We start from the raw sequence: 21,471 nt of genomic DNA, 5'->3' as shown, positions 1-21,471 counted from the left end.
GATAGTGTCATTGTTTATGGAGTCAGATGGTCCCACATGTCGCCACAATCTGCTGGCCGGACTGCAAACTGATAGGATAGCAACATTAACTTAAATAACTTCTGTACAATCAAGGTGTGCAAGTTATGTAAGAAAACTGGGCATTGCTTAGTCTGATAACTCTTGATTTCTATTCTGACGTTCTTATAGTAGGTTCAGAGTTTGATGTAACGGAGCAAACTGAGTCACAAAGCTCAGATCATCTAAAACTGATTTCTTGAAAATGAAAAGGAGTTCACCACAGTCACCACATTTCACTCCAGCAGAGCACCTTTGGGATGTAGTCAAATGGGAGATCATCATCACCAGTGTTGGGTAAGTTACTTTAAATTAGTAACTTAGTTACATTACTAGTTACTTCTATCAAAAGTAACTCAATTACTTCAAGTTACTCGTTACTTTCAGAGTAACTAGTTACTAGGGAAAGTAACTTTGGTTTTACTCAGAATTCTCTTGTTAATGTGTTGCTTCCGTAACTGGATACCCAGCAAGATTGCCAGTCTTCTAGCTTGCTTACTTGCCACAAGTGCACTGTGCCACCTACCAATAGAAAGGAAAAAATAATGTGCACATTTCCACAAGAGAAATCCCACGCCTGATTCTATCCTAGCCTGCTTTTCACATCCAACACGAAAACTGCAGTTTCGATTGTACTCAGAACTCGGAAATTCTGCCTTCTGAATAGGAAGATGTAGGTAACACCAGACTGAAGATGAGCTGCATACAGGGCTGGACTGGGACAAAAAAATTGTCCCGGGCATTTTGACTAGAGACCGGCCCACCATTATAGGAAAAATCATAAAGCCTTTGAATGAAAATAAACACTGTTGTGACAGTGATGTACACTGTTCTGATGGTATATATGTATCAATCTATCAATTGTTTGTTGCAAGACTCAGATAATTATTTTTTTTAAAAGTGAGACATTTTAAATGAGAATAAGAAAGTATTTCTTTGTGCCCCCCTTTCCCTTTTAATGCCCTACATGGACCCCTGGCAACACTTTGCTAGACCCGCCCCTGCACAGTTACCAGCTGTCAGCTGCTTAGAAAAGGATCCTGGTGTTATTAGTCTCTCAGAAACAGTTCATAACTTCCCTTCAACTCATTCATGTTAACTAAAAGGTAAACCTGTTTCTCCATCACCTGTTCAGCTCTGATGATTCAGTAAGGACATCTCCTGGTCTCATCTTCATGTTTCCCTCTCATCACATAACCAAACCAATATCATAACCAGCAGGTTTACAGCTGTGGCTCCAGCCAACATCAGCTGATACTAGAAATTAATATTAAATAAATTCTAACAACAGCTGATCAAGCTTAAAAGTGCTGCTGTTGTTTACCGCGACATCTGCTGGTTTCCTCTTTCTGGCGCAAAGTGGGCGATAAACAAACAAGAGAGAAAAGCCGATCAGCTGATCACTGATCAGTTTCATTGAAGTAGAAACAGGAGAGGGAGGGTGAGAGGATGAGAGAAGAAGAGGCAGCTGTGCGGCGTAAACACAGAATAACTCCAGCTTTGTGTCTTTTTCATTGTAGCTGAAGTCTGGGAGAAACTGTTCCTTTTCACCTCAATACGAAACGCGTAATATTTTCTCTGAATACGAGATGATTCCGTTTTTTACGGGACGGTTGGCAACTCTAATAATTAACCTTATGAACAAAATAAAGTTCAACATCATTAACTTCATAGCACCCACCCAGCTGTATAGAAACTCCGTCATGCTAGCTAGCACGCAGTACGAAAAAGTCAGCATAACGAAAATAAACTCCACCTAAACTTGGTTCATATCTGACCCAGATGGACTGCAGGTTATAACTTCTTACCTGAAGTTCAGTTCACCTGACACTCTCGGACCAGCGGCCGCTTCGGGTCTCTCCTCCTGCCTCCCTTTTTCTTCATCCACTTGCTGGCTTTCTTCATCCACTTGCTAATGTTATTGAATCTGTGGAAGCTCCGCGATAGCCACCACACGAAGTAATGAATAACGAGCCTATCTAAATCCCAGTAACAAGTAACGCGTTCCCGGTTTTGGCATAATAACTAGTTACCGTGCTCGTTACCACAATAATAACGTAGTTACTGTAACGCGTTACTTAATAACGCGTTAGTCCCAACACTGATCATCACAGATGTGCAGCTGATAAACTTGCAGCACCTGTGTGATTCTATCACATCAATATGAACCACAATATCTGAGGAATGTTTCCTCCACTCAATTCCAGTTGAATTTCTTTTAAAAATTAAGACAGTGTGAAGACAAAGGGGTGTTCAACCTAGCAAAATGTACCTAATAAAGTAGTTAGTGAATGTAGTTGGACTAAATCTGGGTCAAACAGCTCTTCTAGACACCCATGGGTTCCTTTTAACTCAAGTGACGTGCCAGATGGGTGGCAGTAAAAGAAGAAAAGAATGGAGGGGGGAGAAAACTAATGACTTCATCTACTATGTAACAAACACCATCCGTCTGGCATCCCGAGATAATCTAACAAACTAAAATGCTCCAGAATGGTTTTTAAGCAGGTTGGATGCTTGAGATTTCAGCATATGCACACTGCAAAAAAACATATTCATTCAACATTCAGTGCTGTGATTGAATGATATTCATTAAGAAGAACACTGCAGGGCCCTGCTGATTAACAATCTCCTCATACACCCAGTCTACTGAACCTCTCAATGTCTACAATTTGCCACCAACTCTGTCTATTTTGTAAGCCACAGACCTGTAATTATCTTTGAAATGTAATTGTGTTTACGTTTTCAAACAAACATCCCATTAAGTGTCACTTTTGAATCTGTTTTTCTGAAGAATATTTCAATGTGCTGTTTTTTACACTATTTTATAAAGTGTTTTATTATATCCTCTCTGCTGGAATAGAATTTGTATGATGAATGTGAGCGTTCGAAGAGGCGTGACAAACAGAAAAGCTCTCTCTCAGACACACACACATATGCGTGCAATAATTGAGCTGTCTTTATCTAGCAATGCTGTCCTTCAGAGCATCCAAAGCTTTCAAGGACAAAGTGACCCTCCCAACCTCTGCTCTGTGCAGCAAAGTGGGTGGGTGGGCGTAGGAGGAGAGGTACGCAGCTGCTCTTTCTGCTTATTACGGGGGGATGGATATAGCAGCTAGATAAGCTGTGCGCGCACGCACTACACACACACACACACACACACACACAGTAGCAACCCACACTCTCAAGGCTGCAGCTGCAAGAAGGAATCCAAGACCATCTCATTGATATGGATACACTGCCTCCTACATGCCAACATTCAAAGTTAGGGTGCAATTATACACTTTCACCACCAGGTGATGCTACTGGGGCTAGATTTCTGGTGAGTTTACCTCCATCTGTGTGCACAAAAGTCCAAATAAAATCACCAGTCTCAATAGATCCTACAAATTTTGCTCGATGTTGTCTTACGACAAAAATAAATAATCAATCATTATTTCCTAATTTGCTTTTTTTTTTAAATAACTTTTTATTTCTACATAATTTTCATAAAAGATTATATCAAGTCCTGCATGAAGATTAATGCTCATCAGACAGTTACCTGTCCCCTACATACACTGTATGTCTTCTTCATTTTTATATCATATCATATAATTTTTAGTAAGTAAAAGATAAATAATTTTAATGCATTTGCACTCAAATTTATGTGCACTAAAAAAAAGTGAGTGTTGCAATACCGAAAGACATGCCGTTATGCTCTCTGACATCTTCTCTAGACAGCACTGGAGACGGTATAACAAAACACCCTCGGTATAAAGCCTTCAAGTTCAAGACTAATCGTTGGCAGATAAACAATGCCCTCTGGTGGTCGTCGTGCATAATAAATATACAAGTTAAAGCGTTAAAGTTGTATTCCAATCAAAATCTGTAATTTTGTCAGTGTCCATTCACTCAATTCCAGTGGGCTTAGAAATGTGGCTGCAATGTAAAGTGACTGTAATTGTACTTGAATTTATGGATGCAAAAGAAAAAAGTGTAGTCAATCAGTCTGCCTTTCAATTTACACCAAAGAAATGCAACAATAAATAAATAAATAAATAAATAAATAAAACTAACTGCGCATTGGTTTAAAACTTTTAATTAATAACCAATTTTTCCAAAAAGCTAATTTACAAATGTTTTTTTGTGTGTGTGGTGAAATCAAAAAAATATTGAATTCCAAAAGTTCGACTTTTATTTAGAAAAATTCCTAATTGAACATAATTACCATTTAAATACAAACACATCTCTCAACTGACTCATATTTTCCACCAGAACATCAGCCCATATCAGTTATTTTTACACAAATTCCTTTTTAATAGCTTTTCTTTTTGCAGTTAAGTCCAGTTTTGTGTGTTTGGTTTACAATTAACCCGTAAAATACACTTACGTGACGCTTGTACAGCCCCTTGATGTGTCCTGCAATGATCAAATCGCCGCTTGACCGACTCCGAACCCCAACAGAAAGGTTTTGGCAAGTCGTTTGATATGGCGCTTCTGATTGGTCGCTGCAGGGTGAGATTATGAGATGGTAAATATTATTGGTCCATCGGACCTTGTGTTCTTTTTTTTCTCGCGATTGTTTCCCGTGTGGGTTAATGGCTCCTCCTGCTACAGACTGAGACGGAGCTGGCACCGAGCGGTGAAACGGGGGGAGCTGTGACACCGACGGAGGAAGGGAAAAAAAACGCGATTACACCCCAAATAGTAGCGGGTTTTTGATCGCAATTGTTTGGGTGTAACCGGGAATAACTGCTGTCCGGGTGGCTGTTTGGGTTGCGGGCTAAATTTGGTAGCGGGAGGTCGAGGATAGCAGTGTATTTTTTCCAACAACCAACTCCCCAGATGAACTCCGTCAGAGCCACCAACAGGAGACCCAGGCGAGTGTCGAGGCCGCGCCCGGTGCAGCCCGAGCGGAACAACGGGGACAGAGGTACGCTACTCCACGGTCAAGCTAAAGGTTTCACACGAAGTAATGTCAGGCGTAACAGCCTTTACATAACCCCTCCCTTTTAGCTAATGGTACGTTTAGCGCTCCTACAGGCGTCGGATTCGGCAGGAAACACCGAGGCTTCTCGTTCTATGGCTCAGGCCAGGCCTCGCTTTGTTTGGCTTGAGTGATTGGGGCTAGCTAACGTCGCTAGCTAGCTCACCAGGTTAGATGGTGGTTGGGGGGGGGGGTTGTCTTCGCTTAACGTAATGCGTATGTAGCTACAACATTAATAGCTCAGATTCAGGTAACCTCAGCGGGAGGCAAAGGGATCGACTCCAGTCGCTCACACCACAATCTCCGCGTCTGCTCGAGCGGTGCATTCCCAGCTGTCACTACAGTTTCTGAGGGTGTAAATCTGCGGCGTCTTTGGACTGCCATTTTTGGGGTGTAACGTTAACAAAAACATTAGCAGCGAATGAGGGCAAAGCTAACTAGCTGCCCCCCTCCCCTCCCCTGCAGCTTGAAGAGGCCACACAGATCAGCTGTGATAGATGATACGGTGGAAATTGGATAAATTCACCGAGTCCATTTTGTGCTCGTTGCGCTGCAGTTTGAAGCTAATGCAGGCAGCAGATTTTAGCACTATCCCTCTTCCTTACTCTCGGTGACTGCTAGCCGTGGTATGATTTGTTTACACGGCGGATTTACCAGCTACGCAGTTCAGTTTTTAGCCATTAGCCGCACGTCTGATCGACATCATAGGCGGCCCTTAATTTGACAGCACCATAAAAGATGTGTCTGATTCTGCACACACAGGACCGCCTTACAGACAAATGCACGCCGACTGATATCTGTTGGGAATAACTAAACATATAAGACTGGTAATGTGGCTGCAGCGGGTGCATCTGTCATTATCAATCACCAACCTTTGTCTGCCTTGCCAGCTATTACCCAGGCTGTTAGCCTGCGCAGTTGGCATACAGTATGGGATTTAAATGTGCACCACTGTGTCGATAATGATCTGGATAATAAAAGTGTTGCCATTTCTGGAAACATTATAGGTGTGAAAAATTGGTTTTAAAAAAAGAAAAAGATGAGACTTCATAAGAAAATGTTGATTTTTATCTTTTTTTTTTAAGGTAGTTTTTTTTTTTTTTTTAAATACATGACTCACCCTGCTTTATAAACCAGATTTGTTCACAGAGGTGCCTTTCTTGAAAGTGGTGTGTATATGTAGAATATGTTTCTGCTTTTCTACTTAGATGAGGAGGCGCCTGCAGCAGCTGCAGCTGAAATGGCTATTGAGGAGTCCGGTCCAGGTGCCCAGAACAGTCCCTACCAGCTTCGACGCAAGACCCTGCTTCCCAAGAGAACCGCCGCTGCCGCCACCGCCTCAGCCTGCCCTAGCAAGGGCCCAATGGAGGTTAGACAGAAGCACTTTTTGAGTAATTTACTGCAATGTTGTGTATGACTGTGAGTGGGAGAGAATGGCTGATTAGTTGTCCTCCACTAAAGGAGCAATAACTTTGTGACACAGCAGTAAATTTCCCGTTGATTGCTCAGTACTTTCTTGGCATTGAAGTTTATATCCTACTCATCACCTTTTACAGGGAGCTTCAACTTCATCAACAGAGGTCTTTGGCCATCGAGCCAAGCGGGCACGTGTGTCCGGTAAGAGCCACGACCTGCCAGGTGTGTGTTAAATGTCTGCAGCTGGGCAAGGACAGTGATTCATTTTTTTCCCCCAATCTATTAAATAGCATGACTTAATGTTCTTGTAGTGAAGTGATTCTCATAAATCTTACCTTTTGATTGTGTGTGTGTGTGTGTGTGTTTTCTGTATATTTTTAGCAGCACCAGCAGAGCAATATCTGCAGCAGAAGCTTCCAGATGAGGTCGTTTTGAAGATTTTCTCCTACTTACTGGAACAGGACCTTTGTCAGGCAGCTTGTGTCTGCAAACGATTCAGCCAGCTAGCAAACGATCCAATCTTATGGTCAGTGCATTGTTCCCATTTTGCATATTGTAGTCATTAAACAAAGAGACATCCAAGGTATGTTTTGAATGTGGTGTTTAATTATCTAGGAAGCGCCTGTACATGGAGGTGTTTGAGTACACACGTCCAATGATGCATCCTGAGCCAGGCAGGTTCTATCAAGTTAGCCCAGAAGAGCATGAACACCCAAACCCCTGGAAGGAGAGCTTCCAGCAGCTGGTGAGTTATTCATCATCATCACTGTGATCAGTAGTAGTATTAGTAGTGAATGTTGTCCTTCTTTGTTTTTCTTTCTACACATCAAAGTAAACACTGTAGAGTTTTGAACATTGTGTATGGGTTTGCAGTACAATTTTGCTACTTGTGTAGTTTAAAAAAAAAAAAAAAAGTGTCACTCTGTGGGAATAGTGCAGCTTTATGTTGCACACACAGCAAAACGAATTTAAGAATCGAATCAATATCTCTGAATTTTAGAAGTTTTATCATTTTTATATGGAGCTATAGAAGCGTAAATATCATTTGACTCATAACAATAATGAGCCTGTGACGAATGTTCCTTGCAAGCACAGAAATGGGTCAAAGGTAATTAATCAGATTTTTGTCATATGTACCTCTGCCCTGTGACTACTGAATGCCTTTTGTGCAGTGTCTTTACTTTTAAAGTCAAGTAAAATTGAGTAGTTAAAGGTTTTAATCTGGTGTCATTACTTTCTGGAAACAAGCTGGAGTGTCAGAATTTCAGAGAAGTGGTTGCCTAGTGCCTTTTATCAACAGGAAACTGGTCAAACTCAATGACGGATAGCTTTTTCGCTGCTTATACACGGCCTGTCAGAACTTCTGTGCAGTGAATTCTTACCTGTTGGAAGAAATGCCTGTCAAATGTATGATTTGGTTTTCAAGTCACATTGACTTTAATTATTTTGCTTTTTATAGTTGCTAAGGTTTTTGCAGATGTCTTAGTCCTTGGAGTGAGCTGCTTGTTATAACATTAACCACTGCAGTATCTTGTTGTTGCATCTATTGCAAGTAACTCTTTGTTTTGACACTGCCTATGTTGTCATTCTCTTGTGGTTGGTTTTTTGGTTGCATGGGGTGTTCAGGTTAATTTTAATACATGATGATTTACAGAACAGGGATCAAGAAGGAGGAAAAAAAACATCCCCTCTCACTTTTCCTCGTTATTAATAAAATGATTATGCCTCTTACAATTAAACAAGGATTGCTAACCAAAGAGGTCAGGAAAACACTGAGTAGCGCCATTATTGTTTGACACCTAGAAAATTTATGATTTTTTGCTCTGCCGTTTGATGTTGAGGTCCAAGGATCAAGAGCAATATGTACTGACCTTGTTCTTATTCTGTGCTACAGTACAAAGGCGCACATGTAAAACCAGGCTTTGCTGAACATTTCTACAGTAACCCTGGCAGATACAAAGGCAGAGAGAATATGCTGGTAAGTTAAAACTGTAGATGGAGTGTACAGCACAAATATTTCTGAGTTGCACAGCTAATTTAAGGTTAGGTTCCAAACTGACCTGGAATGAATGAATTCTTTGTCTTTCTCCTGCAGTATTATGACACCATTGAGGATGCACTGGGTGGGGTACAAGAGGCCCATTTCGATGGTCTCATCTTTGTTCACTCTGGAATCTATACCGATGAGTGGATTTACATCGAATCCCCGATCACCATGATTGGTGCAGGTGAGCAAGTTGCCTTCACTGAAAGATAGTTAAAACATTATCTTGATGCCTCTGCTGCATGCACTCAGCATCTCTCTGCAGAAGATACACTTCAGTTGTGTACATTGTCTACATTGCTTGTGTAATTTTTCATTTGCAAGAGGAGGCAAAGGGTGAAAGAAGCACTTAGGATTTACAACATTTTTCATTTTTACACAGTACCTAATTTTTTTTTTTTCGCTTCCTGAAAAAAAAATTAGACAATGGACTGATTTGAGTGATACTTTTGTGGGAAGATTTAGCCTGTTTCTTTTTTTTTTTATTATGTTGCTTGATGCATTTTTGTAGCAGTGTGCATTTCAAAGTGGTGTCAGTAAAAGTAAAGCAAGCCATCATTAGGCTGCTGTGAGGGGGAGAAAGAAGACTACAGAGCTCATTATACCCACTGCTGTCACCCTCTGAAACAGCATCTCACACCAAAAGTGACATTACATCCACTGGTGCGAGCCACTCTTTGGTGTTGTTTCGGCTGGTCGGGTTATCTTTCTATTTTTGTATCTGGGCTTAGCTGGCCAGTCGAAGACACGAATGTACTATCATGTCAGTTTTTTCCGCCATTTCAATATCGGCACAGAAACTCAGATTTTCAGATTATACAGGGAGAGATGTTGCAACAGCTTGAAAGGATGAGACTTTCTGAAGAAAAACCCTTCCCCAATCACTTTGGTTTTTATTTGGACTTCTTCTACTTGTATCCCAGCACTGATGGGGAGGTTTTGTCTGAGGGCTCAGTATAAATGGCGACAGGCTCTGGTGACATCACTGTTTGTACAACACGAGAAGGGGTGGTTTTTAGTTAAAAAGAAACAATGTACATCAATTAACATTAGCACTCAGATGCACCATGTGAAATGTGCCAGACTTTGCCTTATAGGTGCTTTTTTTTTTCTATTTTTGTTTTTAAACCTGCAATTCCTAGCAGTTTCATTTCTATAGACTGAATTAAAAAAACAAACACATGCATCTTGTGCACTCATCATAGCCAGATGCATCTGAGTGATAACACAAAGAAACCATGTGACATTAAACAAAGATTAGAAAGCTCTCACATAAAGATGAAAGTACATTAGTCCAATTGCAAAGATATAGATGGCTAATAACTCATTTGGTTATCTGGTAACTGCTGACTTGTTGGGTTTTTTGTTTTGATTTGTTTTTTAATTACCTCCAAAGAAATAAGAATTACACTGCTGAACTCAGCAATACAACAGTCTCTGTCAGGTTTCAGAATTCATTATAGTAAAGAAACTGTGCTAGTGAAAGCTAAGTATGATGTCGTGGTCTCTGACAGCGGATGAGTCTCCGTGCATGTCTTGTTAGACCTCAGATACCACTGACCAGTATATTTTGCTACAAATACTCAAACATTATATTGTTATTAAAGAAATAGAGTGATTTGAATCGCATCCATCTGAGTTTTGGTTTTTGTTTCTTTTTTGGGGAGGGTGGGGTTGTATAGATGGGGAGTGTTTCTCACACATTACAGTTAAATATGGAGTTCCTGGTTCTCAGAACCCTTATGCAGTAATATTAGAAGGCAAAGCATACATTTTCATTGCTGTGCAAACAACACACAGCCTTGTCTATCCATAAAGCCAGAAGACACACATCACAGTCTGTTTTGTCCCATCTTATTTCTCTTCTCTTATCCTCAAACCTCCAACTGAGTGTAGCAGATGGTTGCCCTTCTCTGAAGCTGGTTCTGCTGGAGGTTTTTTTCTTGTTAAAAGGGAGTTTTCCCAACTAAAATGCCAGAGCAAAGTTTTGCCTTGTTACCTGTGTGAATACGGCTGCTTGGAGTGCTAGTCAGAGGAGTACAGCCGTTAACTCAAGCAAAAGTGAGATATTTTCAGAACCTATATGTGCTATGTTTTCACTCAATCTTCCCTAACCCATCTCTTTGTTTTCTTTTTATTTGTTCCGTTTCTATGGAAGAGTCGTTGAATCAAATCACTCTTTGAACCAAAATTTACTTGCCAAAAATTTGAGAAAGTATGGAGAAGGAAAGGAAATGCTAATGATCCAAAGCAAATTTCATTTTTTCTTTTAAACATTAAGAAGGCAATGTTACAGCACTGATCTGTGTGACTTCCTATAGAACCAGGTCACTGGTGTTTATTATGTTACTGCTGACAGAAATAGAAGAATGCATGCTGATGTGTGCAGAGTAGTATTTTCTGTTCACTCAGTGCTGTAAAACTGATAAGGTGAGCCAACAATACTGTGAAAGGAATCCGTGATCAGCGTAAAGCAAAGAAATGTAATGTTTTTAAATGTCAGTCAGTCACATGACCTCAGCTCAACTGAGCATGCTTTTCAGGGGGCAGGGATAGCTCAGTAGGTAGAGTGGTGGCCCCATAATCGGAAGGTCGGTGGTTCGAATCCACTGAACTGCTACCCTGAGGTACCCCTGAACAAGGCACCATCCCTACACACTGCTCCCGGATGCCCAATGGCACCCAATCACCGAGTGAATGGGTTAAATGCAGAGAGGAATTTCCCCATGGGGGTCTTTCTTTCTTCCCTCCCTGTTAATTAATTTCTTTCCTGTTCACCTGTTAATGACAGTGCTATCATTTAAAGGTGGCTGCAGGAAAGGAGTGGCAAAATATTTCAACATTTGGTGACGTTTGGTTTACAGACTTTAGGCAGCCATCGATTTCACTTCCAAGTATTAAAAATAATGCAACTATTTGTAGTAGTTAGAGTTGCTTTTGAGGCTGTGGGGAGAAAAACAAAATGTAATTGCTTAAATGAACTTCAAAATCTATGCTGCAACTGTAAAAGACTTCATTGCTGTGCATGAACTGGATCTGGCTGAATGAGGGTGTTAATCATTGTTCTATGCTTTCCCCTCAGCGCCTAATAAAGTAGCAGACAAGGTGATAATAGAGAACACAAGAGACTCAACGTTCGTCTTCATGGAGGGCTCAGAGGATGCGTATGTGGGATACATGACCATCAAGGTAACTGTATGTCTCAGCTTTTACACTTAAAGAGTGATTGGGTATCAAAGATTGTCCTTTAGTGCCATCACAATGCTCTGTTGTTAGGTTATGTAGTCTCTGTGTTTGAGAGTACAGCTTAGTCTCTGATCTGTTCATTCATACTTAAGGACAAAATTGCGTCCTTAATTGAAACTCATGGGAGTCTCTGTGGCTCAAATAGAACATGTACTTGAGCAAAAATCACATTGGTTTAATAACAAACAACATGGACCCTGTAATGATAATTATGAGGGCCTCACAGTCATCTACAGCTTGGTGAATGTGGAAAGAGATCATGAGAAATGCTTTACATTGTGGAAAGTTATGGCCTTGTGTGTGTGACTGATGTCTTTTCATTGATTAGCTGCTAATTAAAGGTGGGAGAGCAATATGATTTCCTGAGGCCCTCTCTACTTCTCTAGTTTCTATAACCCTGACTTATGCACCTGAGATAGTGGAAGTGTGTCATTTGAGGCACAGCATCTTTGTGTATTTGGTGATTTAGTATTAAAGGCTAAATTGGCTACAAGAAATTGTAAATCTTGAGAAAAATATGGCAGACATATTTTGTCCTTTCTGCGTTAAAAAAAAAACCGCAAGTATTGTATCATAACAGGATGTTTTAAGGTGCCTTGAAATATCCTGTTATGAGCTTCAAGTATTACTTGCACTAATTGCATCCAGTAGGAGGAGTCCAGTGTGGATGTTGTGGGAGGACAGAAGCTCAATGTGTTGTCAGTAATCGTGGCTCGTTCTAAATTCTGCTGCTTTTCTCTCCTCAGTTTAATCCTGATGACAAGTCAGCGCAGCACCATAACGCCCACCACTGTCTGGAGATCACGGTGAACTGCAGCCCCAACATCGACCACTGCGTTATCCGCTCCACGTGTACAGGTATTTCACGCAATTATACCTCCTTGTTACAGGTTATAGGGGCGTACTCCTGACCCTGGACAACCTTGTGAAGCAGGACTCGGCGTGTGCCTTGTTGGCATGTGAATATTCAGCTTCACAAATGTGGTGTTTGCTGCAGGACTGAACTATTTTTACATGATGTTGTGGAACCTTTTGTTTTTGTGTATGTTCTGGTCTGAGCCAAGGTTTTCTTTGATTTGAAATCACAGCTGTATCCCTAATTTTTTTTTCTTAATTTTTTTTTTTTTTTATTTCACTTAACTGATCAGTCTCCAGGTTCGCCTAGATTTAGCATTGGAGGGCTTGGAGATATAAGAGTAAAATTATCAGGCTTCTCAGAAATCTGTGAAAATGTTTTTCTTACTTGGTTCCAGTTTCTGTTGTACTTCTATTTCTCTAGTTGACTATTGGGGCAAATATTTGTGGGTTTCCAAAGGCACTACAGCTACTGTATTTGTGAGAGTAACATGATACTTCAGTCTGTGTTGATTGAATGCAAAGACTTTTTTTTTATTGCACAAACTGCAAGAAGCAGTCATGAATTTAACAGTAATACTACAGCATTTAAATCCTGGTTAAAATTGCATTTGTTCTATTTACTGGTTCATGGACACTAGTTGTGCATATGAACTCAATATGAAATGGTTCTGCATAGTTGTATTTTAGTTGCATGTGTTATTGCTGATCAGGGCACTGGTGTGCTGTAAACACTTGTGTAGTTCCAAAGATCAAGTCTTTTCCTGCATTTCTAATGAATAAAATTGAATTGATTACTGTCAGTCGATTATAAAACTGATCAGTCTTTAAAGATCATGTCACAATTCTCTTTCCCTCTTTTTGTGTTTAGTGGGTTCAGCTGTGTGTGTGAGTGGACAGGGAGCGTGTCCAACCATCAAACACTGCAACATCAGTGACTGTGAGAATGTAGGACTGTACATTACAGACCATGCACAGGTAAAACGAAAATAAATCTCCATGAATACACACACACACGTACAAATGTTTGGCAAGATTATGCTTCTGATTTACACGTACTGTTTTTTGTTACAGGGCATTTATGAAGACAATGAAATCAGTAACAATGCGCTAGCAGGAATTTGGGTGAAAAACCACGGTAATCCCATCATTAGACGTAACCACATCCATCACGGAAGAGATGTTGGGGTGTTCACTTTTGACCATGGCATGGTAACTACTGTAAATTGTTTTCTTACATTTTTCTGTGTAAACATCACAGATGAACTCACTTGTTGTCTTTTCTGGCTTTCAGGGCTACTTTGAGAACTGTAACATCCATAGAAATCGCATAGCAGGCTTTGAGGTGAAAGCTTACGCCAACCCCACAGTGGTCCGTTGTGAGATCCACCACGGCCAAACAGGAGGCATCTATGTCCACGAGAAGGGGCGGGGCCAGTTTATAGAGAACAAAATCTATGCGAATAATTTTGCCGGTGTGTGGATCACGTCCAACAGTGACCCAACGATACGGTAAGATAATAAACTGGGGAAAAAGGCAGTGGAAGATACTGAATCTGTTGAATTCAAGATTGTTTAATAGAATTTGATTTATTCATTTCAGGGGAAATGCTATATTCAATGGTAACCAAGGAGGGGTGTACATATTTGGAGATGGGCGGGGTTTGATAGAAAGTAACGACATCCACGGTAACGCCTTAGCAGGGATCCAGATTCGAACCAACAGCTGCCCCATTGTACGGCATAACAAGATCCATGATGGACAGCATGGAGGCATTTACGTGGTAGATGTGATATCTGGTTGATTGAGATTATTTCCCCAGTGTTTAAAATCCACACCCACAAGTTTGTAACAACCTGTTTTTGTTTTAGCATGAGAAAGGCCAAGGGGTGATTGAGGAGAACGAGGTCTATAGCAACACGCTTGCAGGAGTGTGGGTGACGACAGGCAGCACTCCCGTCCTCCGCAAGAACCGCATTCACAGTGGCAAACAGGTAAAAACAAGAGCTGACATTAATAATCTGATTCTCTCTCGGCTTATTTGTTTTAATATTAGCCAATATCAGCATGTAAAACAACAAGCGTGTTAATTTAAATGTTAGCAGTGCATTTAATATTAAAACCCTGCATTGTAAAAGCTCAACTAAAGTGGATCTTGTTTAAGCTTGCAGCATCTGAGTATTTGTCAGTCTGTACATTTCATTTTTGTATTAAACTGTTCAGGGAAAAGTCGTTGACATTTTCTGCTTTCCTACCAATCTGTATACGTCCAAAGCAAAGATGCCTTATCCTTCTCAATTGAGAATATAAAAATTTGTTTGTAAACATGTAAAACAAAGAAAGGCATCACAACGGAGAAGATAAAACAACGTATTTTTGTTCTTTGTTTTATTATCAATGATTTGATGGATGATATTTTGAAGAAATTCTTTTTAGGAGTTTTGTGTGAACACGAATATTCTTGTTAAGGGGCTTATTTATGGAAACTGAGACTAGATGGTGATTATCATTAACTTCTAGGCCTTGTACTATGAATCAAGTTCAGCTTACCCAGGATATCTTTTCTTTAATTGCCCTCTCTTACCCTAACATCAGCAATCAAGCTAAGTGGGCACACAGAGGTGGTTATTGCTAGATAAGTCAACTCAGTTTCCCAAATTTAGCCCCAAGCATGTTAAATGGAAGGGGTGCCACTGTTACCATCTGACCAATCACAGGCATGAAAAGGTGTACAGGCAGCAGAGGAGATAATTTTATAAAAGAACCAACCATAAAGGTACGAGTGAGGGAAAAATCTGACGAAGCTGTAGCTTTATCAGTATCAAAGCTCGGTCATTATGACATGGGAGGATTTGATGGAATATAATTGATGTGCATAGTTTTAGTTTTTATTCTTTCAGTCCTAATCTCAAACATGACCTCTGCTAGGAAGGGAACTGCCTTCGTATTACAGAAAAGTAAAGTTTAACCCTAAAGCTACCGGGATAAGGCCACTGCTCCTTAGTTTCTAGGGTGTTTGTGTTTCACCTTTGTTTTCAAATGACTGCAGTGTTGTTGCCAGTAATCCGAAACTACACTTTTTGATGTGTTCTGCTCCTGTTTCCAATTTATAATCTAGTTAATTTTTACCTGTAACTATTCTTTTTTTTTATTTTTTATTTATTTCATCCTTTTACTTCAGGTTGGTGTATATTTCTACGACAACGGGCACGGTGTGTTGGAAGATAACGACATCTACAATCACATGTACTCTGGTGTCCAAATACGGTAAAGCATATTCCCTTTTATCTTCTTTTTTTTTTTTTTAAATAATTATTTTTATTTGACTTTGAGAGTGAAAAGTTTTCTAATCAGGAGCAGAAATACTCATTAATACTTATCTTTGACCAACATTATAACAACATTTCCCAATAAAGGAGCAATGTTTGACCAAACATATCTATATGAAGCCGAAAAATGTATTTGAGGCATTAAGATTCAACTTCACTGCAGTGGGTGTTGCATAGTATTCTTAGTACTAAGTACTTTTGCATTCAAATATACAGTAACACCACATTTTTGTTACATTTGTGAAATTGTAGATGGAGGTTCCAGTGTAATTTTGGCAGGTTAAGACATTTTTGGTGAAAGGGAGCAAATCTGTCTCACTGTTAAATTTGTTACTTAAAACGGAAGTTACATAGCTCATACTAGGGAGGGATAACTAGGCATTAATGTTTATATCCGTACACTCCACTGCATTGATATGGTAAATGAATTACAATCATTATTACATCTTTAAAGGACGGGGAGCAACCCAAAGATCAGGCGCAACAAAATCTGGGGAGGCCAGAATGGAGGGATTTTAGTCTACAACTCAGGTCTGGATGTCACTCATTCATTACACTGGGTCTGCCAAATAATGTGCAAATACTTTTTACTCTAATCGTGCTGTTAAATTCAACAGGTCTGGGCTTCATTGAGGACAACGAGATCTTTGATAATGCCATGGCAGGAGTGTGGATCAAGACAGACAGCAACCCCACACTGAGAAGAAATAAGATCCACGATGGCAGAGATGGAGGCATCTGCATCTTTAACGGAGGCAGAGGTAACACAGCATGATGCGGGTGGCCATGGGGAGCTTCTGACATGTTTTTTTTTTTTTTTTTCAGTTTTCTTATGTAGCTGCTATTTATGTTTGATGAACAAACCATCGCCTCTGTTACTATGTGATTCATTTATTTATTTATTTTGCTCGTGTGTATATTTAGCTTATTGTGAAATCTAACCTTCTTTAGGTCTGCTGGAAGAAAACGACATCTTCAGGAACGCTCAGGCTGGTGTGTTGATCAGCACAAACAGTCATCCAGTACTACGCAAGAACCGCATTTTTGATGGCTTCGCAGCAGGTTAGATTTATGGGCGCAGATATCCTCTTTATTTGTACCCTTCCTTTACTCATGGCCGATTTCTCATTTCCAGGTATTGAAATCACCAACCATGCCACCGCGACACTGGAGGGCAACCAGATTTTCAACAATCGCTTTGGAGGCCTCTTTCTGGCCTCAGGGGTCAACGTCACCATGAAAGGTAACGTGCTGCTATATGTGCATTAAAGAGTAGCTCAGTCGGGTCATGACCTGGTCAGTAACCTGCCTTTCCTCCTCCAGATAATAAAATTCTGAATAATCAGGATGCTATTGAGAAGGCGGTAAGCAGAGGACAGTGTCTCTATAAGATTTCCAGCTATACCAGTTACCCCATGCACGACTTCTACAGGTAAAGCTCGTCAGAGAAACGCCAGTATGTTTTCTGTCATGTATATACACAAACCCATACAATGAGGATGCCCAAATAATGGGACCCAACAACTTATGCATCCTTAACTTAAGGCTTAAGAACCATCCACACACAAAACAACTGACTCCAAGAAAATGGCTTTGTAGCTGATGGCTGAATGCTAGTTGACATTCCAGACCCTGGTTACTTGGGCAACCCTCTAATGTGTAATACTCTGCGGAGGTTTTGAGCTGCTTCTCATTTATTTTTCTTCCAAGTAGCCAAGCTTTCTGTTAATGTTTACCTTATGTGTACTTGTCCATCTACTGTCTTTTTTGCTAAGACACTTAACGCTGACTTATGACTCATTCAATCATAAAAGGGCACTTAGCTAAAGGGATGAGCCAGTGTTCTCTAAATGTAACAGATAAGTTGGCAAAGAACCTCTTAAATTATATTTTATTCACAAAAATACATTTGTCCACCTTTCTTAGCTCTGTCAATGCTTTAATAAATCACTGCACCCATTTTCATAACAGTGGAAAGAAATAAGGAGTGGCTCAAGGCTTTTGGACAGTACTGTGTTTGGCATCCTGTCATGCCCATTTGAAGGCACTTTGTAATTTCATGCTCTCTGGTCGCTGATGGTCTTTGCCTGTGTGGATACCTTTAATTCCTCCTCAGACCTTTCATTGACCCTCTCACTACCCACCTTGTCATTTTCTGTAGTTACTGAAATGCACAAAATTTAACTCGGCACATTTGCGAGTAATCTACTAAGCCAAAATCTTAGGCTTTAGAAAGAACTACTCCATTTTTTTCTACTCTTGGATCTTTATGATGCAAATAAAGTGTCATTAATATGAGGCATAGAGATTTAGCTGTGAGCACACTAGCCCTGTGGTAGGGACAGCCAATTAGAAGAAAGTTGTAAAGTGCCTTGTTTTAAGCAGAGAGAGGGATTACTTTGAACATGTAAATCATGCAAAGAATAAATGAGTATAATAGGCCTTCTTTATTTAGAGCTGAAATGATTGGGCAGTTGATTAAAAGCTGATTAGTTTGACTATAGACGGCTTCCTCCCGAGCTGCTGTTCTAGTCCCCAGATTTCTCTTTAAAGTGTGCTCCTGTATTTGACTGATGTTTGCTGATTTTGTTACTGACTTATTTTTATGCCTGGTGCAAAGATTGAATTGTACAGTGAAACTGAGGCAGAAATGATCCTCCAGCTGTGAGGATTGTCTTGAATTTAAAGATCAAATGGTTGAGCTAGAAATTTATAATAAGCAGGTCGCTAAACAACAACAATAATAATAATTAGTGCAGGGGTTTTAGATTACTTTATTTGACCTTACTGTTATGAAAATTAATCTGATTTGAGATTTTCCCCTTTGTCTCTCCAGATGTCACACCTGTAATACGACAGATAGGAATGCCATCTGTGTTAACTGTATCAAAAAATGCCACCAAGGACATGATGTAGAGTTTATACGGCACGATCGGTGAGGATTTAGTTTTTTCTTTTTTCACTGTTTTAATATTTAATAACAGTTATTAAATATTGACAAAAATGCATCTCAGTTTCAAGCAAAGCGAGTAGTTCTTGTACCTGAATGTCTCTGAGGTTTATGCTTAAATCCCTGCTTGTCTGTTGTCTTCAGGTTTTTCTGTGACTGTGGAGCGGGGACGTTGTCCAACCCGTGCACGCTGGCGGGAGAGCCCACACACGACACGGACACTCTGTATGACTCGGCGCCGCCCATCGAGTCCAACACGCTGCAACATAACTGAAAGCCTCTGGTGGAGTTATTTTCTCCCATAAGCGTACAGACACATGACATTACACACGGCCATACACACATAAACGCACACAGTTACACACACGCATCCACTCGCAGCCATAAGGACCCAGAGAGACTCTGATTGCGGCGCTCTCGGACGGGATCGAGGTAAAAGAGGCTGCAGAGGAAGCGGCTTCCTGCTGCCTGCAGCTCGTATGCCTGCAGTGGAGGCAGACTTCACTAGAGGGAGCCGTGGAGCTGAGGGAAGACTCGGAAAGGCCACAAGAGATTCCTTATTGGAGCGCTTCTTATTGCAGTCTATAAACAAACGCGGGAGGAAGAGAAAAGTTATGCAGAGAGGTTCGAGTATTGACGATCTCACAGTTCTTTAACCTCAGCTCCTACCCCTCTTCACCAACACCATCATCATCATCACCATCGTCGTCATCATAAGAACTGCTGTCAAAGACTTCCTGCTTCCTCGTAGCTGCCATCTCTATTGGCTGCCCAGGCAGTTGTACCTAGGCAACGGATGGGTGGATGTTGCTCTGTTGTGTGTGCGTGTGTGTGGGTAAAAGCAAGATGGTGTGTGCGCGCGTGTGATGGAGCACTTAAGCTTTTCTTTTTTTCTGTTTTTTGTTTTGTTTTTGTTTTTTTTAATATATGTTCAGATCAGTGGATTTTATTTCAATGCTTTCTCATGTAGTTTTGTATTTTTGAGCAAAAAGCTGACTGTATTTGAATGTCTTTTATTTTATTATATATTATTATAATTATTATTTCTTTGGTTAGCGTCCCCTCTCCTGCCCAAACAGCCTGTCAGGCTGCAGAAACTCAGACGTTCCAGTTGTGAAGTTCTTTCTGTGAAAGAGAAACTCGTTTAAACACTAAAAAAAAAAAAAAAAAAAAAGGAAAAAAAGAAAACCCTCTAGTATATTAGACTCAATGGCATGTGGAGCAGCTCCACAGTTGTACAAAAAGTACGAGTGTAAATGTGTGTCGTGTACAGTGAAAGTTGTGTGTGCGTGATTATATGTTTATAAATTGATGCAGTCAGTGTTTTTTGTGGAGAGGGTTTCAATAGGAGGTGTCAAGACTCCTCTAAAACTGGAACTAAAGAGACAATCTGCAGTCACGTCCCCCCCCCCCCCCCCCCAAAAAAAATATCCTCCCCTATCTCACCCCCAGCCCTGTGTATCGTGGTGACTGTGGCTCCTCATGCAGCCTGAATCGTATGCATGTACCATAACATCTAGACTTAATATATTGTGAAGTATTCAATAACCATTATGTAGATGCTAGTTGGAATCCAAAAAGGGTATACTTTCTTAGAAAGACAAAAAAAGAAAACAGGAAACTGGCCATTTCTAAGAAAATAAAACTTTATTAGATCAGAGGTGTCTGTCTTTAAATTCACTTGCAATAAATGTCCGTTTTTATAAAAACAAAATGCAACTTGAGAACCCGAGGAGATGTGTTATGATGGTGAAAAACTGCCCTGATATAATTTGACTGCTCGCAGCCGCTCCGAGTCTTCTGTTGCCTGTCAGGGGTTTTGGATTGTCATGGAGCAACGGCGTCAATCATCAGAACTGGCTGCTGATATTTCAGATTGCTGTTTGCTATGTCTAATTCATGTAAATGGAAGATTTATGGCTGGATTGTTTCCAGTGGCCGTTTGGAGACGTGTTGAACTTGCCTACAATGACTGATGGACTTAATATTGCAGCTGTACACAGATCAAAGCCAGAAGGAAGAAAGAGACGAGCTTTGCTGAACGCCTGAATCAGGTTTTCTCTAAAAGCTGCGTGCGTTCAAAGATTGAGGATTGCGGTTCAAAAGTGTGATATAGTCAGTTTCACCGTTTCAGGTAGGCTTGCAACTAACAATTTTGCTATCGAAATTATAGCTACATTAATCATTTGGTGTACAAAACGCACAACAAAAGAGCTGTGGGTTCCCTCTGGGCTGAGGTGGTACTTGTTCTATGATGCTTTTGCATTGTGGGCGCATTGGTATTCACGTTACGAGATTAAGATATTTAAAGAATTTGGGGTTTCTGACAATTTAACAGCATTTTCAGCCTTTACTATAAATGTAATTGGAGCAGAGAAGGATTACTTACTTTAGCATACAAGCCTCCAAATTTAATGAGCATGACTGAATTCTGGTGAAATATATAAGATGATAAACATCTAGCAGAACATTTCAAAGGAGACTCACTGTGGCCGCATGAGAAAGATGATAAAAATACATATGAGTAATATTCAGTTCTGGCTTTACTTATGTATTACTCCTTTTCTACTGACACATCAGCGATGGAGATAAAGTCCTTTTTCACGAGGT

At 40.3% G+C, this 21,471-nt stretch overlaps 1 protein-coding gene across 4 annotated transcripts; it reads left to right on the top strand.

Annotated features, from left to right (window-relative positions):
* Positions 1-4,601: 4,601 nt before the first annotated feature.
* On the top strand, positions 4,602-19,727 carry fbxo11b (F-box protein 11b). Of its 4 annotated transcripts, none has more exons than XM_026178383.1 (22): positions 4,602-4,966; positions 6,229-6,389; positions 6,577-6,637; positions 6,821-6,962; positions 7,052-7,181; positions 8,331-8,414; positions 8,532-8,664; positions 11,563-11,669; positions 12,473-12,584; positions 13,453-13,559; positions 13,656-13,793; positions 13,876-14,093; positions 14,185-14,365; positions 14,454-14,576; positions 15,764-15,849; positions 16,366-16,442; positions 16,529-16,672; positions 16,863-16,973; positions 17,047-17,154; positions 17,235-17,343; positions 18,748-18,846; positions 19,006-19,727. In XM_026178383.1, the coding sequence occupies exons 1-22, from the start codon at positions 4,879-4,881 to the stop codon at positions 19,133-19,135; spliced, it is 2,649 nt and encodes an 882-aa protein (XP_026034168.1). In that variant the 5' UTR covers positions 4,602-4,878; the 3' UTR covers positions 19,136-19,727. The 4 variants fall into 4 exon arrangements, with proteins under 4 accessions (XP_026034168.1, XP_026034167.1, XP_026034166.1 ...); XM_026178382.1 differs by having other exon boundaries at positions 6,818-6,962; XM_026178381.1 differs by having other exon boundaries at positions 6,577-6,658.
* Positions 19,728-21,471: the final 1,744 nt, after the last annotated feature.

The sequence above is a fragment of the Astatotilapia calliptera genome, chromosome 8 (genome assembly GCF_900246225.1).
Source record: "Astatotilapia calliptera chromosome 8, fAstCal1.2, whole genome shotgun sequence".
NCBI lineage: Eukaryota > Metazoa > Chordata > Actinopteri > Cichliformes > Cichlidae > Astatotilapia > Astatotilapia calliptera.
This window is presented reverse-complemented; position numbering and strand designations above follow the sequence as displayed.

What these genes read in the sequence shown, in the direction of transcription:
- fbxo11b (XM_026178380.1), top strand. Translation starts at nt 4,879, where the DNA reads ATGAACTCCGTCAGAGCCACCAACAGGAGACCCAGGCGAGTGTCGAGG. An exon ending in GCGGAACAACGGGGACAGAG is followed by an intron (nt 4,967 to 6,228) that starts GTACGCTACTCC and finishes TTTTCTACTTAG; the next exon opens with ATGAGGAGGCGCCTGCAGCA. An exon ending in TTTTGATGGCTTCGCAGCAG is followed by an intron (nt 16,974 to 17,046) that starts GTTAGATTTATG and finishes TCTCATTTCCAG; the next exon opens with GTATTGAAATCACCAACCAT.